Raw genomic sequence first — 22,654 nt, 5'->3', positions numbered from 1 at the left:
AAAATCCATGAACACCAGTGTATAAAACTACTCCTTGCTTTCTCAGATTATCTGTCACTGGGATAGTCAAGAACTTAGATGACCATTGATTGCAATGACTTTTGAATCTAGTCCCCTGCTTGATCTTGCTTCTGTTCTCCAGATTCTTTTCTTTCTCTTGAGTTCCTGGACAGTCCTGGGTAATCTGATATCATTATCATGGCTTTTGTGCTGGTACTCTGGCTGTGTCTCCTCCAGTGCTGGGACTGTGAGACAGTCCTAGGGAGGGCTGGTCTTCCTACTCTTTAATTGGCAGTAGGAAAGTAACAGAGCAGTCTGTAAACACTGGGTGGATGCCTTTGAAACAGCTGGAATAGGCACCAGGAAGAGGCAAATATTTTTTTCAGCTTATATTGGATGGTTATAATTGACTGCTTCTTTGGAGGTTGAGAAAACACATTTTTTTTCTACTCTAATGTCAGCTCTTATGGCCAACCCCAGATGATCTTATCTTAGGTGATCCCAGCTGTTGGTGTTTAATTTCTCAGTAGGTGCTAACAAAGAACTCAGAATTCACTTTTCAGGAATGGGGTACTAAACCTTTGACTGCAAGAAACAAAGCTAGCTGAGTGAAAGAACATTTATTTAATATGTAAACATGGAAATAAGCTGGGCCTTGTGAGAATGAAGCTGGAAACTGGAAAGCTTTAGGAAGGGAGATAGATACTCCCTCTGCCTCTCTCTGTGTTTCTGGCTTTTGCATCTCTCATCACATCTACTCTAATCCCTTGTTTTGCCCTGCAGGTTGGCTTTTTCTGACTTAAACATTAGTGCATACAAGGGTCAGGTGGGTCACCCCGGCTCCACCTCTACATGACCTTTCAGTGGAAGCTCCTACTATCTGACTCTAGCTTTAAAAGTCTTAGTTCAAAATCTCAGAGAAGGAGCTTCCCTGGAGACATATGCTCACATACTGCTGTGGCCATAGGAGCAGGGGCATACTGTGTCTGGGTTTTGGGGTGCAGGGGAGCGCTTAGCTCCCCTGAGAGGACGTTTTTCCAGGCTCTTGTTCTTTCACTCACCCAAGAATGGGAGAGGGGACCACAGCATGGTGCACTTGTAAATACTGGACCCCAAAAAGTTTTTTGCAGAAAATGATTTATTTAGGCAGAGAAAGAGAAAAAGAAGAAAGAAAAAGTCTTCCATGAGGAGTGTGGAAGGGGACCCAAGTATGGAATCCAAAGGGGTGTGGAAGAAGGGGACTTTTAACTTGGGAGGAATTCCCTCCCTCTCCAAGTCCCCTGGCCAATGAAAGGAATTCCTGTAAACTTCCGCTGGAGTGATAGACTTTTGATTTTTTCCTGCGCCTGTGAAAATGAAAACAGAAACCGTTAAAGCACCTGGATGGAGAGGCATGGGAGGGGGGCATGGTGCTGAATTTCTTGCCCTTAAAACTATGCCCCCTTGTGGACCCGGAAAGAGAACACATTTCCTCAATATGGTAAATATGTGGCCACCAAGCTCATCCCTACAGCCAGTGTTGTGCTATAACAAATAATATGATATCAACTGTGCAAGAATCCTCAGACCTACCTACAGAAATGCATATGAATGACATCCACCCAGGAGCAATCTCTCCTGCCCAAGTCAACTCACCTTGCTAGCTCTTCCTGAAACAGAATGACTCACTGCTTTTCTAGATCCAGAGTTAGAGAGTTCTCTCTTTGTTCAAAGGTTTCAGGGTTCTAACTGCCAAATTCCAAAGTTACCTTTTTGTTTTTTTTTTTAAAGAATATTTATGGATATGGGTTCTTACATAAAAGGAGTTCTGGTGGCCTGCTACCTGGATATCCCAGGTCTCTCTGGGTGTGCTCAGCCTGCATTGACTATCAGCGTAATCCTGGTCACATAGAGTTTAATAACTGGCATATTGTTAAAAAAGGGGAAGAGATTTATATGGCTAAGTTGATATGGGAAAATATTTTCAGGGCAGAAAATCCCCTTCTTTGATTGTTTCTTCCCCCATAAGCTTGAAAGAAATTCAACTGTTTGGAGCAGACTAAAATCTGTCTTGAAAATTAGGAAATAACTTTTATTTAATTAATTCAATGAACATTTGCTGTTCTATGCATCAGACACTGTGTGAAGTCCTGTGCCAATAGAGATAATGTTTCTTGATATGTAATGGACCTCTCTGTATGCAGGATTGGCTACACAATTTGAGGAGCCGAGTATAAAATGAAAATGGAAGGTTCCGCCTTCGAAAATTATGAAGGCTCTTCAAGTTGGTGACAGAGCATTACTTTAAGGACAGGGCCCTTCTGAGTGTGAGGCCAGGTGTGTTGTGCAGCTTGCATGTGCACGAAACCATCCCTGGCTGTATGAGCATGGGAGCATGGATGTACTTCAACTATGTTCCTCACCATTCCATGAAAAAATAGGGGACACTTTATTTCTTTCCTATGGAGTAGATATGTGAGATAAATGAGGCGGTCTCAATGATTCTGCTCCTTCTTCAGACCATTTGCACCACAGGCAAACAACAACAACAAGCCTCACAGTTTGTAACTCTTTTAGAGAGTAAAACTCACTGCTTTTAATTATGATCATCATAATTTAGTTACAATATGGAATAATCTGTAGTCCTTAGTTAATTACAGATATTCCCTACAGCAGTTTTCATGTTAAATCTCCCTTTTTCTTGTGTTTTCTTGTTACCATGTAAAACTTTCAGGTGGTATGTTTATAATCTCCTCTGTAATAGATTTTACATATAGTTAATTTTGGTTTAATTTGTATCCTGGATTAGAGTAGTCTACAAAATAGCAGCTCAGTACATTTTAGCTCGGAAAGACAATTGACCAGTTATGTTTCAAAGGGATACAGTGATTTATAATGCCTGAATTTGAGAATTTCAAGTCTTTATTATGCAAAACCAGAGGGAAGTGGTTTATCCCGAGGGGAAAATGGCGGATTTCTACAAGCTGTATAATGTACCTTAAAATAATTTAAGTAATAAGTTTCATCTCAAGATTTTCATTAACTCAAGCAACATGTATTATAAAACACATCAAGCTGATGTATTATAAAAATTCTGAATTATTTTAAGAAAGAAGGGCTTATATAAAATATTTAGATGAAAAAGTTTCTAAAGCAAGAATAAAGCATCTTGGGAATTATTCATAAAAATTGCAATAAAATTATCCTTTGTAGCATCAATATTTGGCCTGAAATTTAATATATAATCATATGGTGAAGGTCATTTTCTTTTTCAGGAGTGAAAACTTCTGATCCATCTTCCCTTGTGTATGTTTTTGCCCGCTGTGATGCTCCTGTGGACCTAGGCTCTGCTCTCTGTAGGGCTGTCTCACTCTCCCATTTGCAGATGCCATCGTTTCAGGGGCAAGGAAAGGCTCCATGTCAGATGCAGGCAGAAACTGAAGCTCTGGGTTTTCCAGCCTGCCATGCACAGGCTCGTTTCACCCTGCTTGGTTCCTGAAGCAGTGGGAACTTGACAGGCAATACACTGAGAGTCCCTTTCCTACCAGTAAGAATGATCTGTAAATAGTCTGTTAATTTGAGCTCATTGTCTGGTACATGAAACAAATTCAGCTCTGGCTAAGCAGAGGTCTGCATCTTCTGTTATCCTTGCAATCCCATAGGAAGTCTGGCCAGTCTGCTGTATAGATCTGCTTGATGGGCTCCTGCCTTCTGGTTCCTACTCTAGTTTTTTCCTGGGACTGGATCCTGGGCCGTGGGGTTGCCTGGTACTGAACCTTATTTTCAAGCTTCTGTCAGGCTCTTCTCTCTGCTTCAAGCATTTATTAGAGAGACTTGAATGTCTAATAAGTCCAATCTGACTCTGCCTGCCAGTTGACTGGACAACTCTTCCACTGACTGGACATTCCTCTGTGCTCTTCCCCCTGTTCCTTGGACTGAGATGTTGGCAATGTTGCAGCATGCCCAGATACATTTAAGTTTGCAATGCTCCAGTGAGACTGCTGATCTCTTCCCATAGTGACCTCACCTTATTGTTAGATTTCTCTCAGCTCCTGCTGTATGCTGGTCTTAAAGGCTCAAAATTGTTATCAGGGCTTGGGCAACTATAACAGCAACCAGGAAATTGATTGAGATCAGTCATTAGTTGCAGTGGCTTATCAAAGTGCTTTGGATGTGATCTGAGTTGAGTGGTTGCAACTGAATTGATCTCCTCTATTGACAAAATATGAAAAATATTCCATCTATTCGCAGAACAATTCTTGTGACATATCAAAGAATAGAAAGTATCATTATATGAGCAGCTATCAGCCTACCTTCACCCCTCCTGTGGGGTAAAAATCAAAGTGTGGCTTCTTTTCTTTTAGTCACAAAGACTGATGACCCATGATCTTCTCCAATTTAGTGTCTCCAAGAGACTAAGAAGTTCTAGAACTGACATGGGCTTCTGTTTTTTCCTTTGGTGGCTCCCTAAGAATTGGTTCCAGAGCTTGCTCCAGAACAATCAGGAGGAACTGAATTTTCAGCTCTCATTAGGTAATCCCCTGACTACTAAGGACCTGCTACTCTCCTTTATCCCTTTCTTCTTCATCCTGAGCCTGCTCAGAAACAGAGATTTTCTCTGGACAAGGTTGCCTGGTAGTAAATGTAACAAAGAAGGGTGCTTTCAGCAACCACCATCTCCCATCTGGGCCCTGGTGTTTTTGTTCCCCGTGCCCTCCAGGTCTCTTGTTTCATGTCAAGACCCATTTTCAGATTCCATTTGGGAAAGAGTAGAACACTTTCATTATAAAGTATAAATAAATAATTGCTAGCTATTATCTTATTTTTGTTATATATGTACATATGTATAAATGTGTATATCAAATATATTATCTATATGTATTATACTTATGAACAAAAAAGGACATGAATTTTTTTAAATGCCAGGTGCTTAATGATTGTTTTAATCATTCAAATGAGGTTAACAAATCAAAACCTAAATAGTGAGGATGAGGAAATTTGAAGATGGGGGAGAAAATTTGACTAAAAACATAGGATAGGAATACTAAATAAAATTGAGAATTAATGTTCTCTCTGAGCTTTCTGATCTCCGAGGCCAAATATGACAATATGATCGGGTTCATAGATCTTATTTTGTCCTTGATCAAAGGAAACATACATTTAAAAGGAGAGAGAAAATGATAAAATATCTATAATCTCTACACTCTGAGAAAAATATAACTCACAAATCCTCTTATGTAAGGGTTATGAATATGTTATATAGTACACATTACTGTATGTTTATGAAATATATACATGGACTATACATAGTACCTATGTATGACTATACATATATAGAGAGTGCATATATATGACTATAATTTTTAAAATTTTATTAGGGAATAATTATTGAGCCCAAAAGGAGTGTGAAAGGATATTTGGGTGGTGTGCATTGTTCGTTATCTCCTCAGATCACACCACCACCACCACCCTTGGAGCCCTGCTTTTCTCTGCAGTAAGCAGAATGCTCTTCACCACGTAGGAATCATGTTCCCACGATGCCCTTCTCTAGTATAGTTTGTCAGGATTTCAGGACATTTCTAGTCCCAAAGCTGTACAAATAATTCAGTAACTCCTCAGGCTATGAGATTGCCCTCTGGTGAAGTCACCCTGGCTTGAAGGTTGGGTTGGCACAGATCATTGTTAGTAGTTATTTGTCATTGGTCTTTTAGTGTATTACCTTTTTAGTGTAGATTTTGTACTTCAGGTCAACCCTGGCAGCCACATTGGCTGCTGTAATGAAGTTGTGTGGATATATTTTCTACTCCGGGTTAGTGATATAACTGCATAGGCTTTCTTTGGGTTAAGAGTGACAAGTTAATCTTAGCAACTTTAGAAAGATTATATATTAGAAGATATAAATGCCTCATTGGGAATGTTTTTGTTTATTCTTATTTTTCTTCCAATAAGTAAAATGCCATTAGCGAGACTGATTTTCCGTTAGTAAACATTTTAATCTGTGCATGCATATATTCTCTCCAGAAAAAGAAAAACATCCAATCATGAGAGTCCAGGGATACATGAAAATAAAGCAAATGGGGAAAGACCCATTCACATTCCTCCAAAAGGTAATAGAATATTAATACTGAAAGGAGTATCAGCTAATATGTAGAGATAAAAATCAGTAGTGTTCTACCTATACTTCTTTCATTTAAAAGTAATATTTATGAAGAATTTGATAAAGGTAATCAGCCATGAAGTAATGATTCAAAGTACTTAGACTTCTAGAAGTATTTAGCTTGGGGTGAAAATGACTTAGCAATGGGTGTTCCCTTGGTTCTTGAGAATGCCACTGTGCCCACAGATGTGAACACACAGCTCTGAAAAGCTAATCACACCTGCCATGTTGGTGGCTGTTTCTCTTAGAAATTCTTTCTGATATCTATGTCCTCTTTCCAGATCTGCTGTTCCTTGGAATCATGTTCCTGGCTCCTGGTAGTCCCCGACTTTACCTGTCTGTTCCAGGAACTTGCTTTATGGCCATTTGTTCTGGTGATTAGTTTGAACAACCGACCTTTATTCCACCACCTTAGACAATATTCAACATCCTGTAATCATCATAGCGGTAAGTAAGTACTTATTTCTTTCCTCATAGACTGCTTTATTTTTAAACTTTTTCTTCAGATGGGGTCTTTCTTGGATCAACAGAGGACACTTGGAAGCATTCCTCGTATACATTGTGTTGGGTCATTCTTATCTTCATATCTTGTCTCAAATGTAGGCGAAATCTATAGATGTCTAAACTTACCAGTGCTTCTTTTCATGTTTGATGCCTCCTTAAGAGGGGAATTAAGTGGAAAACAGGAATATCTATCACATAGTTAGAGACAAACTCTAAAGGGAAAATATTTCAGAGAGATATTAAATATGGGGTTAAATTCATCCTAGGTGTAAGAGGTTGATACCTGCTCTTTTCCCTAATCATATGGGTGGTGATGAGTGGAGGCAGAGACAGATAACAAAGGAATTGAATGTCTTTAGAGGAAATCTGGGAGCAATGTGGAGAAAAAATTTGGGATGGGTTGGGGAAGAGGCAAACGTGGAGACTGGGAAACTTCATAAATTTTGCCCATCTCAAAATGACCCCTGAAATCAGCTCTGCATAAAATAGATATCAGAATAGGTTTTGAATTGCCCTTCTCATTACATGCCTCTCTTGGCCAAAATATTAATAATTGGAAGTTGATGGGACATGAAAATTTCGGTGGAATCCCTAAGACAAAAGTGTGTAAATGCCAATAATCACTCTACAATGTGTTCCAGGTACCCAGTGATTCTTTTTTTTTTTTTTTGAGACGGAGTTTCACTCTTGTTACCCAGGCTGGAGTGCAATGGCGCGATCTCGGCTCACCACAACCTCCGCCTCCTGGGTTCAGGCAATTCTCCTGCCTCAGCCTCTTGAGTAGCTGGGATTACAGGCATGCACCACCGTGACCAGCTAATTTTTTGTATTTTTAGTAGAGACGGGGTTTCACCATGTTGACCAGAATGGTCTCGATCTCTTGACCTCGTGATCCACCCGCCTCGGCCTCCCAAAGTGCTGGGATTATAGGCGTGAGCCACCATGCCCGGCCATACCCAGTGATTCTTAATTCTCTTCTCCCTCTCAGTGCCGACCTGCTTTTCCCCTAGTTTTTCTCATGTCATTAAATGGCACTTCTTTTTATTCCAAGACTCAGGCTGAAACCTTTGTAGTCATTGTGATTCTTCTATTTCCTTCCAATTATAGGGTCAGCATAAAATGCAAATTTGTTTCCATAGCTGACAGGCCCTTCAGGATCTGGCTCCTGGTCAAGCCCTGACTTTGTCTCCTTCCATGCCCCCCTTGCTCACCACACTCCAAAGCCATAGACTTTCTGCTGTTCTTGGAACACACATATGTGCTACACCTCAAGGCCTTTGCACATGCACTTCTCTGTCTGTGTTACTCTTTTCCTGGATATCTCCCTGGTTTACTTCAAGTAGGTCACTGCCCACATAGCACATCACAGAGGCCTTCCTGGCTACTGTATCTTAATTAGGACTTCCCATTACGCTCTGTTTATTTTGCTTTTTTTTCATTATAGCATTTTTTTATTACCTGACATGGCATAATATTACATGCCATGATGTTATGTATTTACACAGGTATTGATGTATTGATCAATTGTGTCTCTCCCACTAAAACGTGTCATATCAATTTTTCATATCTGTTATTTGTTTCTCTTTTGTAATCTCAAGATTTGTTGAATGAATAAGTAAATAAACAAACAAATAAGAGAGTGATGTTCTTGGAAAGTAGCCATAATCTAGAACTATGTACATTAAAATGACTTTATGGTTCAGGCAAGGGTAAACAGCAGGTGACTGTATAATTTTCTGGGTGCTAGGTGTGGAAGCCACTTACTGTTTAATGCTAGGTGCTGCCTGCTTTTCTTGGTCACTAAGGAAAGGTGTTACCATCTGGTGTGTCAGAGTTAAAAAACTGAATCCTGGTGCCTCCCTGGGGAAACCAATCCCCATGCAGAAATAGATGACAATAAATCTCGGGAAGGTCTTTTGCAACTTCTTGAACCACAGTTTTTTTTATGAATTAGATTTCCAGGCAGACGTATTTCTAAGGAAACTCATATCACAAACACTTAAAATAACAAAAGTAAACCAAGCAGTGACAGTGACTACACATTTCTGAGGAACTTGGGGGAGGAAAGAGATAAGTTTCAAGCCAGATTTTCATGGTGACTAAGTAAGTATCCTATAACTTGATCTGACAACCCTCCTGAACTGTGGGGGTGGCCTATGGGGACATGCTCCCAGTCTGGGCTACTTGTTGCAATGGTATCAATATATTAACAATAGATAATATGGACAAATTATATACTTGTATAAGGTAAAACTATATGACCCTTATAAATAGAGAAGTTTCTCTTCTTTCTCAAGTAAAAGACAGACTTGAAATAGACCAGTAAGTTTGATAAAATGAATCAACAAGTGTATGGTATGTAGCATTTGTGAGGCCAAGACTGGTCAGACTCTTATTATAAAAGCATGGAAAATGTGAATTTCAAACTGGAGATGAATTTTGGAGACATGGAAGGGCTCAGCCACAACAGAGATAAAATAATATAAAAATATAATCCAAGAGGAAGAAAATGGAAATTCGAGCCAGTAACTGTTTTCTTATTTATAAAGGAGTCTTTTGCAGAAAATAAGACACTGCTGTTTTTTACTGCCTTGTTTCTGAAGTTCCCATGTCCATCTAATCCTGTGAAACTCATACCCAACCTGCAGAGCAGTTCCTTGGCTGTGTGTTGGTTAAACTTTGCTCCTTGGATGTCCTTCATCTTCTTTTGTTATCTGTTATTTTGATTTCAAGGCAGGCACCTCCCCAACCCTTCTACGAAAACAAATGCTCTGTGTTCTTTTCTTCCATGGTGTCATCACTTGTTTACACCATCACTGTGCCACATTGGCCCAAGGTAGTGCTTTCAAGACCTGCTCTCCTGATAGCCTGTGACTTTTCATCAAGGCAGTATTGCCTTATTCATTCTGTCTTACTTTGACACAGAGTAGAATTTTTTTTTAGCAGATCACCTTCTCTACCAGTATTTTCATGCTTCAGTTTTTTAAAAATTATTTTTATATTTATTTTTAAATTTTAGATTCAAGGGGTTCATGTGCAGGTTTGTTACATGGAGTATATTGTATAATGCTGATCCCATCACTCAAGTAGTGAATATAGTACCTGATAGGTAGTTTTTCAACCCTTGCTGCCTTTCTCCGTCCTCTTTTTGGAGTCTCCAGTGTCTATCATTTCCATTTTTGTGTCCACAGGTACTCAACATTTAGCTCTCACTTACAAATGAGAACATGTGGTATTTGGTTTTCTGTTTCTGCATGAATTCACTTAGAACGATGGCCTTCAGCTGCATCCATGTTGCTGCAAAGGACATAATTGTGTTCTTTTTATGGCTGTGTAGTAGTCCCTGGTGTGTATGTACCACATTTTTGTTCCAGTCCATTATTGATGGGCACCTGGGTTGATTCCATGTCTTTGCTATTATGAGCAGTGCTGTGATAAATATACAAGTGCATGTGTCTTTTTGGTAGAACGTTTTATTTTCCTTTAGGTATATGCCCAATAATGGGATTGCTGAGTTGAAAGGTAGTTCTATTTTAAGTTCTTTGAGAAATCTCCAAACTGCTTTCCATAGGTCGCTCTCCCAATTTTAAAGTAAACCGTGTCTCCACTAACATTTTGTTTGTATTTCTCCTGCTGCATTTGTCTTAGTCTGTGCTGCCTTAGAACTACCTGAATTTTTATGGGGCCCTCTTGAGGGCAGGAGCCAAGTTTGATCTTGTATTCTCTAACATACCTAGCACAGTATGTGGTCCTTAGTGAATGCTCAGAAACAATTTCTACATTGTACTGAAGGAGCTATTGATGTAGTTCAAAACTTTTTTTTGTACTACATCAAAAAAAATGCTGAGAGATTCCCTGACTGTGATGGTTGTTAATAATTGGTTTAGATATCAGAATTTGATGTTTAATTATTTCTTGAAGATTTTGTAATTAAAAATAGAATAAGTTCACATCTTTGAAAGGGGAATAATGGGTGTCATGACCTTACAACTGAGCTTATTTTACATCCAGAATTTAGTAAATTTCCTCTACTTTCATATCTAATTTTCAAAAGGATATTTGTACTTTACCTTAATCAATAATTTCAAGCATGCTAATCTAAACATGCATGTGAAGTTTCATAGAGAATGGAAATTCAGAAATACCAAAGGCTGTTACAACCATAATAAGCTTGGCCACAAGATACCATAGTACATTCAAAATCAACATCCTGTAAGATCCAAAGGACTGAATCGCTAATAGTAGAATTTCAGGCACAGAGGAGGAAAAGGGTGGATTTCATGATAAGATTTGATCAGCCTTTGAAATCATACCACAAAGGATAAGCATCTTCTCATATGCTGGTCTGGAAAGAACACAGCCAATTACTCCATCTTTTCCTTACATGACTGAAAGTAATTTTTTCAGAAAAAGGGACTCATGATTAAACTATAAAAATGTAGAGCGATCGATGGAGTCTTTTCTGCATCCTTGCTTGCTCTATTGTTTAACTCACAGTAGGTCACCCAGCCGACCTTATCACATGGTTGTGTGATGGACTTTGCTCCTCTATATAAGCAAATTTAATATTTTACTGTTTCCTTCATCTAAATGTTAGATATAATATTATAGCAAGGCAATTTTTTCTCACTGGAAGAATATGAAATACAGGTTCCATGTGTTTGGGGCCAGTGGAGAATACCCTCCTATTCCTAATAAGATAAATAGTTCATTGAAGTTAAAGAAAAGTCGAGGAAAATCTCCCTTTGGGTATTCGTTTTGAAAATCTCACTGAAACAATGTGGTTAAAATTTTTCACTTTATTTTGTAGAGCATGTAAACATATCCCCCTCTTTTCCTCCAAGCCCTATTTGTCACATACTCTTTAATATACTATATGTGTTGTTAGTGATATCTAATAGGCACTATCTAATATTTCTGTTAGTGATATCTAAGGCAATATCTAGTATTTCTGCAGGGGAGAAACAAAATTGACTTTTTTTGTTAGTCCTTTCAAGTGGAAGCCTAAGAAATTTTGTTATTTGGGAATTTAATCAACTCTAAAGCAGATATTCCTTGAGGCCTGTTTTATTTTAAGGCTAGTATTTTTGTTTTTGCAGATAGTGTGTTCTAAATTAGCTAGCTGGCAGAGAAGATGTTATAAAAATGGACTCATTTTGGAGTTGCAATCTGAACTCCTCATTCTATAGATGGCCCTGTTTATTAATCAATCCAAGTTCTGTATTTTTACTATGAAAAGGATTGTGTTTCTTCAGAATTATGTCAACTTGTAACATCAATGCCTTTCTATGAGGCACATGCCATAAAATGAAACTCCTCTAGAGAGAGCCTAAGGGTGCTGATGCTGGGTTGTTCTGTATCTTCCAGGAAAGCTCAAGAAGTATATGCTTCTCTGAAGGTCATATGCCTCATTGCTCTTGGAGGATAGTTTTACTTCAAGTTCATGTTCTTCTGTTTTACTAAAGTTACATTTGTTGGTCTTAGATTACATGTCAAGAAGGATGGGAAGGAAAGTTAAAATGCAAGCTCCAAGAGGGTACATGCTTTTGTTCATTATTGTTTTCCACGTGTCTAGCATAGCTTGAGGTAGAAACAGGAATTTAATAAATGCTTGTTGAATTAACAAAACCAGTGGTTTCTATGTTCATAATCTCATTCTTTATACAGGAGATTCTTTATGTTCATAATCTCATTCTTAATTACTTCATGAAGTCACAAGGATTAAGAATAAGAGTTTTGGCATCAAACAGGCCTGGATTAACTGTTGACTTTAGTTAAGTTACTAAATATTCCTTTAAACCTCAATCTCTTCATCTGAAAAGGTGAAAAATGGGGTTGTGTATGTGAAGTGCTCTGAAGTAATTGGCGCATAATAAACTCATGATAGATGGGCTTTATTATGAGTAGTAGATTTTATAGGACATTTGTTTGTATTTATACCTATGAAAATCTACTTCAACTAAATAAAAAGTATCTAAATAAGGTGAGAGTTTTTTCTTTTTTTCTTACTTATTCTGTTATCTAAAAGTGGGCAGTTCTCACCTGAATACTTCTCTGTGTATGTCTGGATAACTAAGTAAGGGTCTTGTCTGAGGATTATATATATTGTATAAGGCACAGAAGTGCTTCCAGGAAAGCAGAAGTGAAATTTGAGACATATTGCCTTATAGCAGAAGTGAAATTTGAGACATATTGTCTTGGTCAAAGTCAAAGGCAAAATGTTAGATGTGGTTTCCAGCTGCTCAGCCAGCTCCCAGACTGAGTGCTAGATTAAACCATTAAATAAGTGTGAGGAAATACTACTAAAAGCTAAAAGCAAACATTAAAAACACTCTCTTGCCAAAATCTCCACTAGTCTTTAAAAAATATAAGACACCTTCAACATCATTGGTTCTAGCAGTGGCTGCCGCTGGGGAAATGAGAGTATGATTTGGGGAAATGGCACATCAGAACACAGGATGCCTGGCCAGCCCGAAACAGCAACCCCAGTGGAGATATCTTCAGCCTCCCCAGAAGCACTGTCAGCGTGGTCACTCCTATTTGTGTATCACCAATGGCATTGATGACCCAAGTATTATCATGACAGTGATATAGTGCAAGAAAAGAAAGAAATGTGGGTTGCCAGCGACATGGTAACCAAGAACACTAGTTCAGATGTACTAATATTAGAAACTTGCTAGAAATGGCACCTAACAAGTTTCTAGATATATTTGTGAAAACTTTGAGGAAAAATTCAAGTTCCTGCATGATTGCAAGTAAATTCAGATAAAATAGAGTTCTGAGATTGTTAGGGTGCCCTTAGTTTTTGCTGGTAGACTGTGAAGTATGGTCCACTTTGAGAGGAAATAAGTCAATATAAATCGACTTCAGATGATCTTGACTTGATAAATATTCAGTGTTGTATAATTTCTGTGTGTCCAAAGAAAGTGCATGATTATCATCCCTGAATAAAAATTGCTTTGGAAGGAAACAAGATTAATATTTCAGTGTTTTTAAAAAATAAATTTCTCATTTTGTTCTGTAGAATCAATTATAAGATTCCTACTGAGATTTATTCTATAAAAATCTAATTATCATGATCCCTAGTTTTAGAGGGAGAAAAGGAATTATGAGTCACCTACAATTAGTGTTGCTCTATATTCTCTTTGGGATCATCTTTATTAGATGATACTCATGAAGTAGGGGTAAATTAAAATATGTTGCTTCTGCAGGAAGTATGAAATTATGCTGCATATTCCAAAGATGAGGAGATTAGTTTATAAATTAGTAGTTTAGGAGTTTAGATGCAAACAACGAAACTGACTATGGTTAGTAGATAGAAAGTTTGTTTTTCCGAAGATATAATGTAGGTCACAGAATTGATAGAAAAATCTTGATACTACTCCTATGATCCTCTTGATAGAACATTATCCTGTATCAGTTAACTATTGCTCTGTAAAAGCCATCTAAAACTTAATGATTTAAAAAATAGGTGTTTTGTAATTGGTCATGAGATTATAAGTCAGATGGATGACTTTCTGATGTGCTCCAGATCTGGCTGATCTTAGCTAGGCTCACTCATGCATTTTTTTTGTCAGCTGGGACATCTGACATTAGCTAACTGGCTAATATCTGTAGTGATGGCGATAACTCAGGCATCTGTCTTTCCAATGAGCTAACCTAAGCTTTTCCTTATAGTAGCTATATACATATATAGTTCTTATGGTAGGTATATACATCTATATGTATGTAGCTACTGTAAGACTAGTGTGTATACACACACACACACACACACACACACACATATATAAACTCTTGAGGCCTAGGTTCAAGATTGGCATGTCATCACTTCTGCCAGTTTGCCAAATCAAGTCAATAGAGAAAATAAAGTCTGCCTCTTGTTGGGAGAGGCTTAAAGCCGCCACATTGAGAAGTGAATGGATGAAGATGATGGTGCCAGGGAAAGAATTGGGAACATTCTATTAAAGCCCACATTTAGCTCCCTAATTCCAGGATCCCCAGAAGCTTCCATCAATCATGACATCAAACTTGAATTCCAGAGTTGAATGATCTTAATCATGTTCAGATATGGTTCCTTAGATGTAGCTCCTTTTGATTCAGAGATGTATGAATTAAAAAGCAAGTTAGCTCTCTCCCCCACAGCCAACATACAGTTGTGAAACGGGGTCAAGGTAACTGCAAACACTTCCATCAAAAAGAGGAAGCATGAGAGTCACCGGTTTGTAGCAGCTATGAAATCCAGCTGGGAACTTCGCAGGTCCTCCTGTATCAGGAGCTGAGAATGGTCCCTAATTGGACCTGGGTTCTTTTCCCTGGGATCATCTTCTCAGCCCACTTATCTCTACTGCTTCTTAGAAGTGGTTGGTTGCAGTCAAGTGGTTTTTCTTACTCTTTACCCTGTCATCCTTCCTTGTCCATCACCTCCTTGGCTGCTTCTGAAGAAACAGCTCATTTTTGCCAGCCAATATGATTTTTGAAACTGATTCTTTCCCATAGAAAGTTGAAGGCCAAAACCCTTTTGCAGTTTGAACAATTTCAGTTTCTTTTAGTCTAAGCTGATGGTATTTTCACACGTGTACTTCCTAAAACAATCTTCCTATGAATTGAATCAAAATCCATTCCTTCTGACAAAAAATAAGCATGCCTGCCTCTTTTGAGTTACTGCTACTTTGGGATGACTTCTGTGGAATCACAGTCTCAAGATTCCTAATATCCTTTTGCCTAAATTAGAAAACGGATCAGGTACCACCTTAATTCTTTTTGAGGTTTTAACTCTTGGTTTAATCTTTGTCCTCAGACTGCAGACACTGGTAATGAGAAGTTCTGTTTTCCAACTTACCAAGTTATGGCTCATTATATTCTCTTCAAATTCTGCTTTCGAATTTGTCAATTATTTCTTTATATTATCTTTGTTCACCTCCATATAATATCACACATAGCTAGAACACTTTTAACATTATTTTTCTGGAGACTTCTTTAGTCAAATTTGAAAGTTCACTAGATACACTTTTTGTCTTTCAAGGAAGGCAGGCAACTGTTCTGTCACCTGTTTCACTACTCCATAATACAGGCCACTGTATTTTCACCCTCTAATATTATTTTCTCACCATTTTTCTGACTTTTGCTAACAGTTTGCTCTCTATTTTCCAGCCATTGCTTCTTATGCAGTCCCCAAACCAATGGTGTCTTATGTGTTCTTAAGGTAGCATCCCCTTTCAGGCATCAACTTCTGCATTCTTTAGATATTGCTGCATAATAAATCACTCCAAAAATAGTACAAAAAGCCCTGGAATTTTATTATTGGTCACAAGCCTATGGGTCTGCTTGGCAGTTTTGATCTTGGCTGGCCTTGTGCACACGTGTATCATTCAGTGGAATGGCTGAGTGAAATAGGATGTCTGGAGGTTGGCTGCTTTTAGTTGATGAGGGTGGCTTATTATCCAGCAGATTAGTCTGGAATTATTTTCATGATGCAGGACAGAGTTTCAGGAGAGAGAAAGTAGAAATGTGAAAGGCTTTGGGATGTCCAGGCTTAGAAGTGGCACACAGCCACTTTGGTCCATTCCAAGGGCCACATTGAATCATAGGGGCAAACTAGATTCAGGTGGGGAAATAGATTTTACTGCTTGATGAAAGATACTTAAAAGTCACATTGTGGAGGCATGAATAAAGGAAAGGGTGAAGAATTAAGGCCATTTTTGACATTAATTCTGGCTTTTGGGGTTCTATGGAGTCAATTCTATTAAGTTGTTGGCTGATTCCTGGCTCTTCCTATCTTCTCTTGGAGGGAGTACAGTAATGCTCAATGCATGCATTGGAGTATGGCGGCATATGGGTTCATTGCCTGCTACTGACAGTAGTGGATAACTCCTAAAATACAATTTATCTCCATTGTTATAGCTAATAGTTCAGATCCTTGGGATTGGAGGACATCCTTGAAGTGCTTTGCCAACCCTACAACTTACTCCAAAAAGTTACCTGCCCAGCAAATTTAACCCAAGATATGGTCAGGCATAACCCCTTCAGGGGTTTTAGGGAGAATGTGGGCCAGCTTTCATAGGATTACTGTTTTAGTGGTACAGTACTACTCCATTAACTGTGGTTTCACTTTCTGTGATTTCACCCACCCATGGTCAGCTGCTATCTGAAAACAGGTATGGTACAATAAGACAATCGAGAAGACATACAAAGAGGAACTGGTACCATTCCTACTGAAACTATTCCAAATAATCCAAAAAGAGGGAATCCTTCCCAAATCATTTTACGAGACCAACATCATCCTAATACCAAAACCTGGCAGAAACTCAACAAGAAAAGAAAACTACAGGCCAATATCCATGATGAACATAGATGCAAAAATCTTCAATAAAATACTGGCAAGCCGATTACAACAGCACATCAAAAAGCTTATCCACCATGATCAAGTAGGATTCATCCCGGGGATGCAAGGCTGGTTCAATATACGCAAGTCTATAAATGTAATTCACCACATAAACAGAACCAAAGACAAAAACCACATGATTATCTCAATTGATGCAGAGAAGGCCTTCGACAAAATTCAACAGCCCTTTATGCTAAAAACTCTCAATAAACTAGGTATCGACGGAACGTATCTCAAAATAATAAAAGCTATTTATGACAAACCGACAGCCTATATCATACTGAATGGGCAAAAACTGGAAGCATTCCCTCTGAAATCTGGCACTAGACAAGGATGCCCTCTCTCACCACTCCTATTCAATATAGTACTGGAAGTTCTAGCCAGAGGAATCAGGCAAGACAAAGAAATAAAGGGTATTCAATTAGGAAAGGAGGAAGTCAAATTGTCTCTATTTGCAGACAACATGATTGTATATCTAGAAGACCCCATCATCTCAGCCCAAAATCTCCTGAAACTGATAAGCAACTTCAGCAAAGTCTCAGGATACAAAATCAATGTGCAAAAATCACAAGCATTCCTATACACCAATAACAGATTTAAAGAGAACCAAATCAAGAACGAACTGCCATTCACAATTGCTACAAAGAGAATAAAATACCTAGGAATACAACTAACAAGGAACTACAAACCACTGCTCAACAAAATAAGAGAGGACACAAACAGATGGAGAAACATTCCATGTTCATGGTTAGGAAGAATTAATATCGTGAAAATGGCCATACTGCCCAAAGTAATTTACAGATTCAACGCTATCCCCATCAAGCTACCAATGACCTTCTTCACAGAACTGGAAAAAATCACCTTAAACTTCATATGGAACCAAAAGAGAGCCCGCATAGCCAAGTCAATTCTAAGCAAAAAGAACAAAGCAGGAGGCATCACACTACCGGACATCAAACTGTACTACAGGGCTACAGTAATCAAAACAGCATGGTACTGGTACCAAAACAGAGATACAGAACAATGGAACAGAACAGAGGCATCAGAGGTGACACAACATATCTACAACCACCCGATCTTTGACAAACCTGATAAAAACAAGCAATGGGGAAAGGATTCCCTGTTCAATAAGTGGTGTTGGGAAAACTGGCTAGCCATATGCAGAAAGCAGAAACTGGACCCCTTCCTGACACCTTACACTAAAATTGACTCCAGATGGATTAAAGACTTAAACATAAGACCTAACACCATAAAAACCCTAGAAGGAAACCTAGGCAAAACCATTCAGGACATAGGCGTAGGCAAGGACTTTATGACCAAAACACCAAAAGCATTGGCAACAAAAGCCAAAATAGACAAATGGGACCTAATCAAACTCCACAGCTTATGCACAGCAAAAGAAACAGTCAATAGAGTGAATCGGCAACCAACAGAATGGGAAAAAATTTTTGCAACCTACCCGTCTGACAAAGGGCTGACATCCAGAATTTACAACAAGCTAAAACAGATTTACGAGAAAAAAACAAACAAGCCCATTCAAAAATGGGCGAAGGATATGAACAGATACTTTACAAAAGAAGACATACATGAGGCCAACAAGCATATGAAAAAATGCTCATCATCACTGGTCATTAGGGAAATGCAAATCGAAACTACATTGAGATACCATCTCACGCCAGTTAGAACGGTGATCATTAAAAAATCTGGAGACAACAGATGCTGGAGAGGATGTGGAGAAATAGGAACACTTTACACTGTTGGTAGGAGTGTAAATTAGTTCAACCATTGTGGAAGACAGTGTGGTGATTGCTCAAGGACCTAGAAATAGAAATTCCATTTGACCCAGCAATTCCATTACTGGGCATATATCCAAAGGATTATAAATCGTTCTACTATAAGGACACATGCACACAAATGTTCATTGCAGCACAGTTTACAATAGCAAAGACCTGGAACCAACCCAAATGCCCATCGATGATAGACTGGACAGGAAAAATGTGGCACATATACACCATGGAATATTATGCAGCCATCAAAAACGATGAGTTCGTGTCCTTTGTTGGGACACGGATGAACCTGGAAACCGTCATTCTCAGCAAACTGACACAAGAACACAAAATCAAACACCACATGTTCTCACTCATAGGTGGGTGTTGAACAATGAGAACACATGGACACAGGGAGAGGAGCACTATACACTGGGGTCTGTTGCGGGAGAGTGGAGGGGACAGCGGGGGGTTGCGGAGTTGGGGAGGGATAGCATGGGGAGAAATGCCAGACATAGGTGAAGGGGAGGAAGGCAGCAAATCACACTGCCACGTATGCACCTATGCAACAACCTTGCATGTTTTTCACATGTACCCCAAAACCTAAAATGCAATTAAAAAGAAAAATCGAGAGAGAGAGCAACTACATTTGTGTAACATTTATTACAATATATTATTACACTTATTCTAGTTTATTATTTGTTATTATTAATCTCTTACTATGTCTAATTTTAAATTAAACTTTATCATAGGCATGCATGGATATAGGAAAAAGGATAGAATATATAGGGTTTTGAGGGACTATGTTAACTTCTCTTCCTGGGTCCACAAGGGATGTGATTTCCAAGGCAAGAACTTCCCAGTGCCATGCCTCCATCCACCTCCCCATTTGGGAACCTAGAGTTCTTTGTCTGACTTTCCTGAGCACAGGCTAGGTAAAATTTCAAGCCTTTGTTTCAAAAGCCCACCAAAAGCCCAGGAAGGAGGGGCTCTGTTGTTTGCCCAAGCAACCAATCTGGGATTAGAGTCAAAGATCAATCACCCCAGAGAAAGTTTGAAAGAACTCCTCTCATTGGACAAGAACATGAATAGGATGGGAATAATTTCAAAGTTAAAACTCCACTGCCCCTTCCTTACCTAAGGGACTCCTTCTTTGGATCCCCTCCGAGGGCAACATGGGAACTGTCTTTCCCTCTCTACCTGTGTGGATTTCCCTCTCTGGGATCCCCTCCCACAACAGCATGGGAGCTCTCTCTACTTCTCTCTCTTTCTCTCTTTCTCTCTCTCTCTCTCACTGTCTCTCTCTCTCTCTCTCTCTCTCTCTCTCTCTCTCTCTCTCTCTCTCTCTCTCTCTCTCTCCTTCTCTCTCTCTGTGTGTGCCCAATAAATCGCTCCCTGAAAAACTCTTTGGGTCCATGATATTTATAGGAACAGTAAGCCCACCACATCTCCAGGGCCTCTTCCCCCAGTCCTGGGGCAGGGGAGCCAAGAACCTGAGCCACCCAGTTATAGCTTGCACTATCTGTGGTTTTAGGTATCCACTGGGGGTCTTAGGAAGCATTCCCATGGATAAGGGGGTATGACTGCTGTATTGTATTTGGCATGTTAACTTAAGATTTCTTTCCCTTGTTCCTACTACTCACCTTTCTTATTCCTTTCTCCTGTATGAGCTGGCTTCAGGGTAAGGAATTATTCTGAGTAAGAAAAGAGTAAAATTGCTAGCATTTGAACTTCTAGGAACACATTTGTATATCATCAAAAGCTATGATTCTGGCATAAACAAGAGGTTAGTCTGAATTGTTAGGCAGATTGTTCTGCCTTTGGGAATAAAGATAAATCAGTTGACCTAGGGTAGGAGTGAAAAGACAAAAGAGAAGAATAAAATTGGTTGTTGTGAGTCCCTGAAAAAGGAATATGCACCTGGCTTGTCTTTGGGGTTGAAGTCCTTTGTGTTAGGTGACAACTGAAATGTAAAACAAGTTTGGGGCTCTTCAAGAAGAGGTATCTATACCTTTCTCCCCAGGATGCAATCACGAGAAATTACAGGTCTCTCTGAGAGACCCTGGGTATAGCATGGAGCCAGAGCAGGAGTATGGCCCTAGTTTACAGAGACGTGTAATCTGATGAGTTGTATATCTCACTGTAGGGTTAAAAAGGCAGCTGGGAGTGTCTGAGGTTCCCTAGGGATAGCTTAAAGACCTGGCTGACTTTCAGGCATCTTGCAGTGTTGGTCATGCTGGACAAAGAATACATGGACTGGGAGAATAGAGGCCTCGAAAGGGTACCAGATGGCCATAGCAGGTTGCATTATGTGTCAGCTGAGATCCTACGGTCTGAGCAGAACTGTGGTACTCTCCCTTGTGAAATTAAGAAAGCAGCCCCTCTCTCTGAGCTATCTCTAGGAGAATTCTGTTTACCTAAATGAGACTGAGTAAAATCCAGAAAAGACAGAGTTTACTTTGAACTGGGAAGATCAATGTTTTATCATCAGTAAAAATGGGACTTGAGAGTTAAGTACACTTATAGAAATACTTTAGTTCATTGATTCCAAGACACACATTTTTTCACATCTTAACATATCTGAAATTGAGATACAGCTAAAAAATCCATGACATATCATAGTTTAGTTGGCAATGATTTCTCTTTCTTAATAGAACGCAAAGTAACACTGCATCTTACAAATGATGGTGTCTTAAATTCAGTGAAATACAGTATAATGGAATTTATATCTTTGCATACTTGGGATTTGTAAATCTCACTTTTTGCCAGTGAAAATGCTAGTAATTCAAGACCTGTAGCTCAGCTATTTTTGGCATTCCTAACTCTTCTTTTATTCACAATGACACCTTTACTTACAGTCCCACAGGTCTAGGGAATGACAGCTTAAAGTTGTGGGGGCATCTACGATGGGAGGAGCTGGCCACAGCTGCTTGGAGCTGAATGCCATTTGGGGCTGGGGCAGCAATGGCATAGGGGTCACAGGTCTACTTCTGATCTATTGTTAACATTTTTGCATGTTGTCAAAATTTATTGAGGGACCCTTTGAGATTCACCTGCACACGCAGTCCTTCCTCACATTGCTAATTGCCATGGAGCCTCCCTTTCAACACTATGAGGAATCCCAGGATGCTCAGACCCTTGAACAATCCCATGAAAATCTGCCTGAAAGCCAGTATCCCGTGGGCTGTGGCAGTGGAAGGAAATCTTCTTAGCTTTCTCCATGCACCATTGTTAAAGACAGGGCCCTCCGAGACTAAATAATCTGACTGCCTTTCTCATGCTCTAGAATGAATGGACTATTCTTTGGCATAGTCCACTGCTATAACGATTCCACTGTAAGGTAAACACACAATTCAATTTTTTTTTTTTTCCTGGCATTTACCCTATATGCACATTTCTGAACTTTGGCACCTAGTATCATGATCTTAACATGGGCAATGTCCGATTAACAGTGGCTTGGATTCTCCTTTTAATTCCATCATTTTACTCTGGTAATATCCCTAGAAATAATCTTTTCCAATATCATCAGAAATAGGCTTTTCCGGAAATTATCTGTCTTTCTCCAGACATTCTGCATTCAAGGATGAAAAAGTATAGGTAATTCTCCACGATTGCATTTTCTCATACCCTCTGCATGAAATTTCCTTTAGAGATTAACCTCATAAATCCATTGAATATTGCAAATCTCAGCTTTCTGGTTCTGAACTTTATTCTCCTGGAGTGGCCATGGTGCTTTGTTCATATTTGTCTCCACTACATTATTCTCCCATTGACGAAGCATTCCTATTCCCATGACTACCCAAGCTGAAACTACCCCATTCCTTGATGCTGCCTTCTAATAGTGCAACTTCTATGGTGAAGTGTTCC

General features: G+C 39.1%; 1 protein-coding gene across 1 annotated transcript in view; it reads left to right on the top strand.

Moving 5' to 3' along the window:
• The window catches only part of LOC110567430 (uncharacterized), a 380,448-nt gene that overhangs the window by 44,999 nt on the left and 312,795 nt on the right, over nucleotides 1-22,654 (top strand). Inside the window, exons 4-5 of the mRNA XM_064360748.1 lie at nucleotides 6,001-6,086; nucleotides 6,418-6,583. Coding sequence (XP_064216818.1) covers nucleotides 6,021-6,086; nucleotides 6,418-6,583 — 232 coding nt within the window. The 5' untranslated portion in view covers nucleotides 6,001-6,020. The remainder of the gene's footprint in view (nucleotides 1-6,000; nucleotides 6,087-6,417; nucleotides 6,584-22,654) is intronic.

The sequence above is a fragment of the Aotus nancymaae genome, unplaced genomic scaffold (genome assembly GCF_030222135.1).
Source record: "Aotus nancymaae isolate 86718 unplaced genomic scaffold, 86718_ANA_hifiasm-v0.15.2.pri h1tg000040l, whole genome shotgun sequence".
NCBI lineage: Eukaryota > Metazoa > Chordata > Mammalia > Primates > Aotidae > Aotus > Aotus nancymaae.
This window is presented reverse-complemented; position numbering and strand designations above follow the sequence as displayed.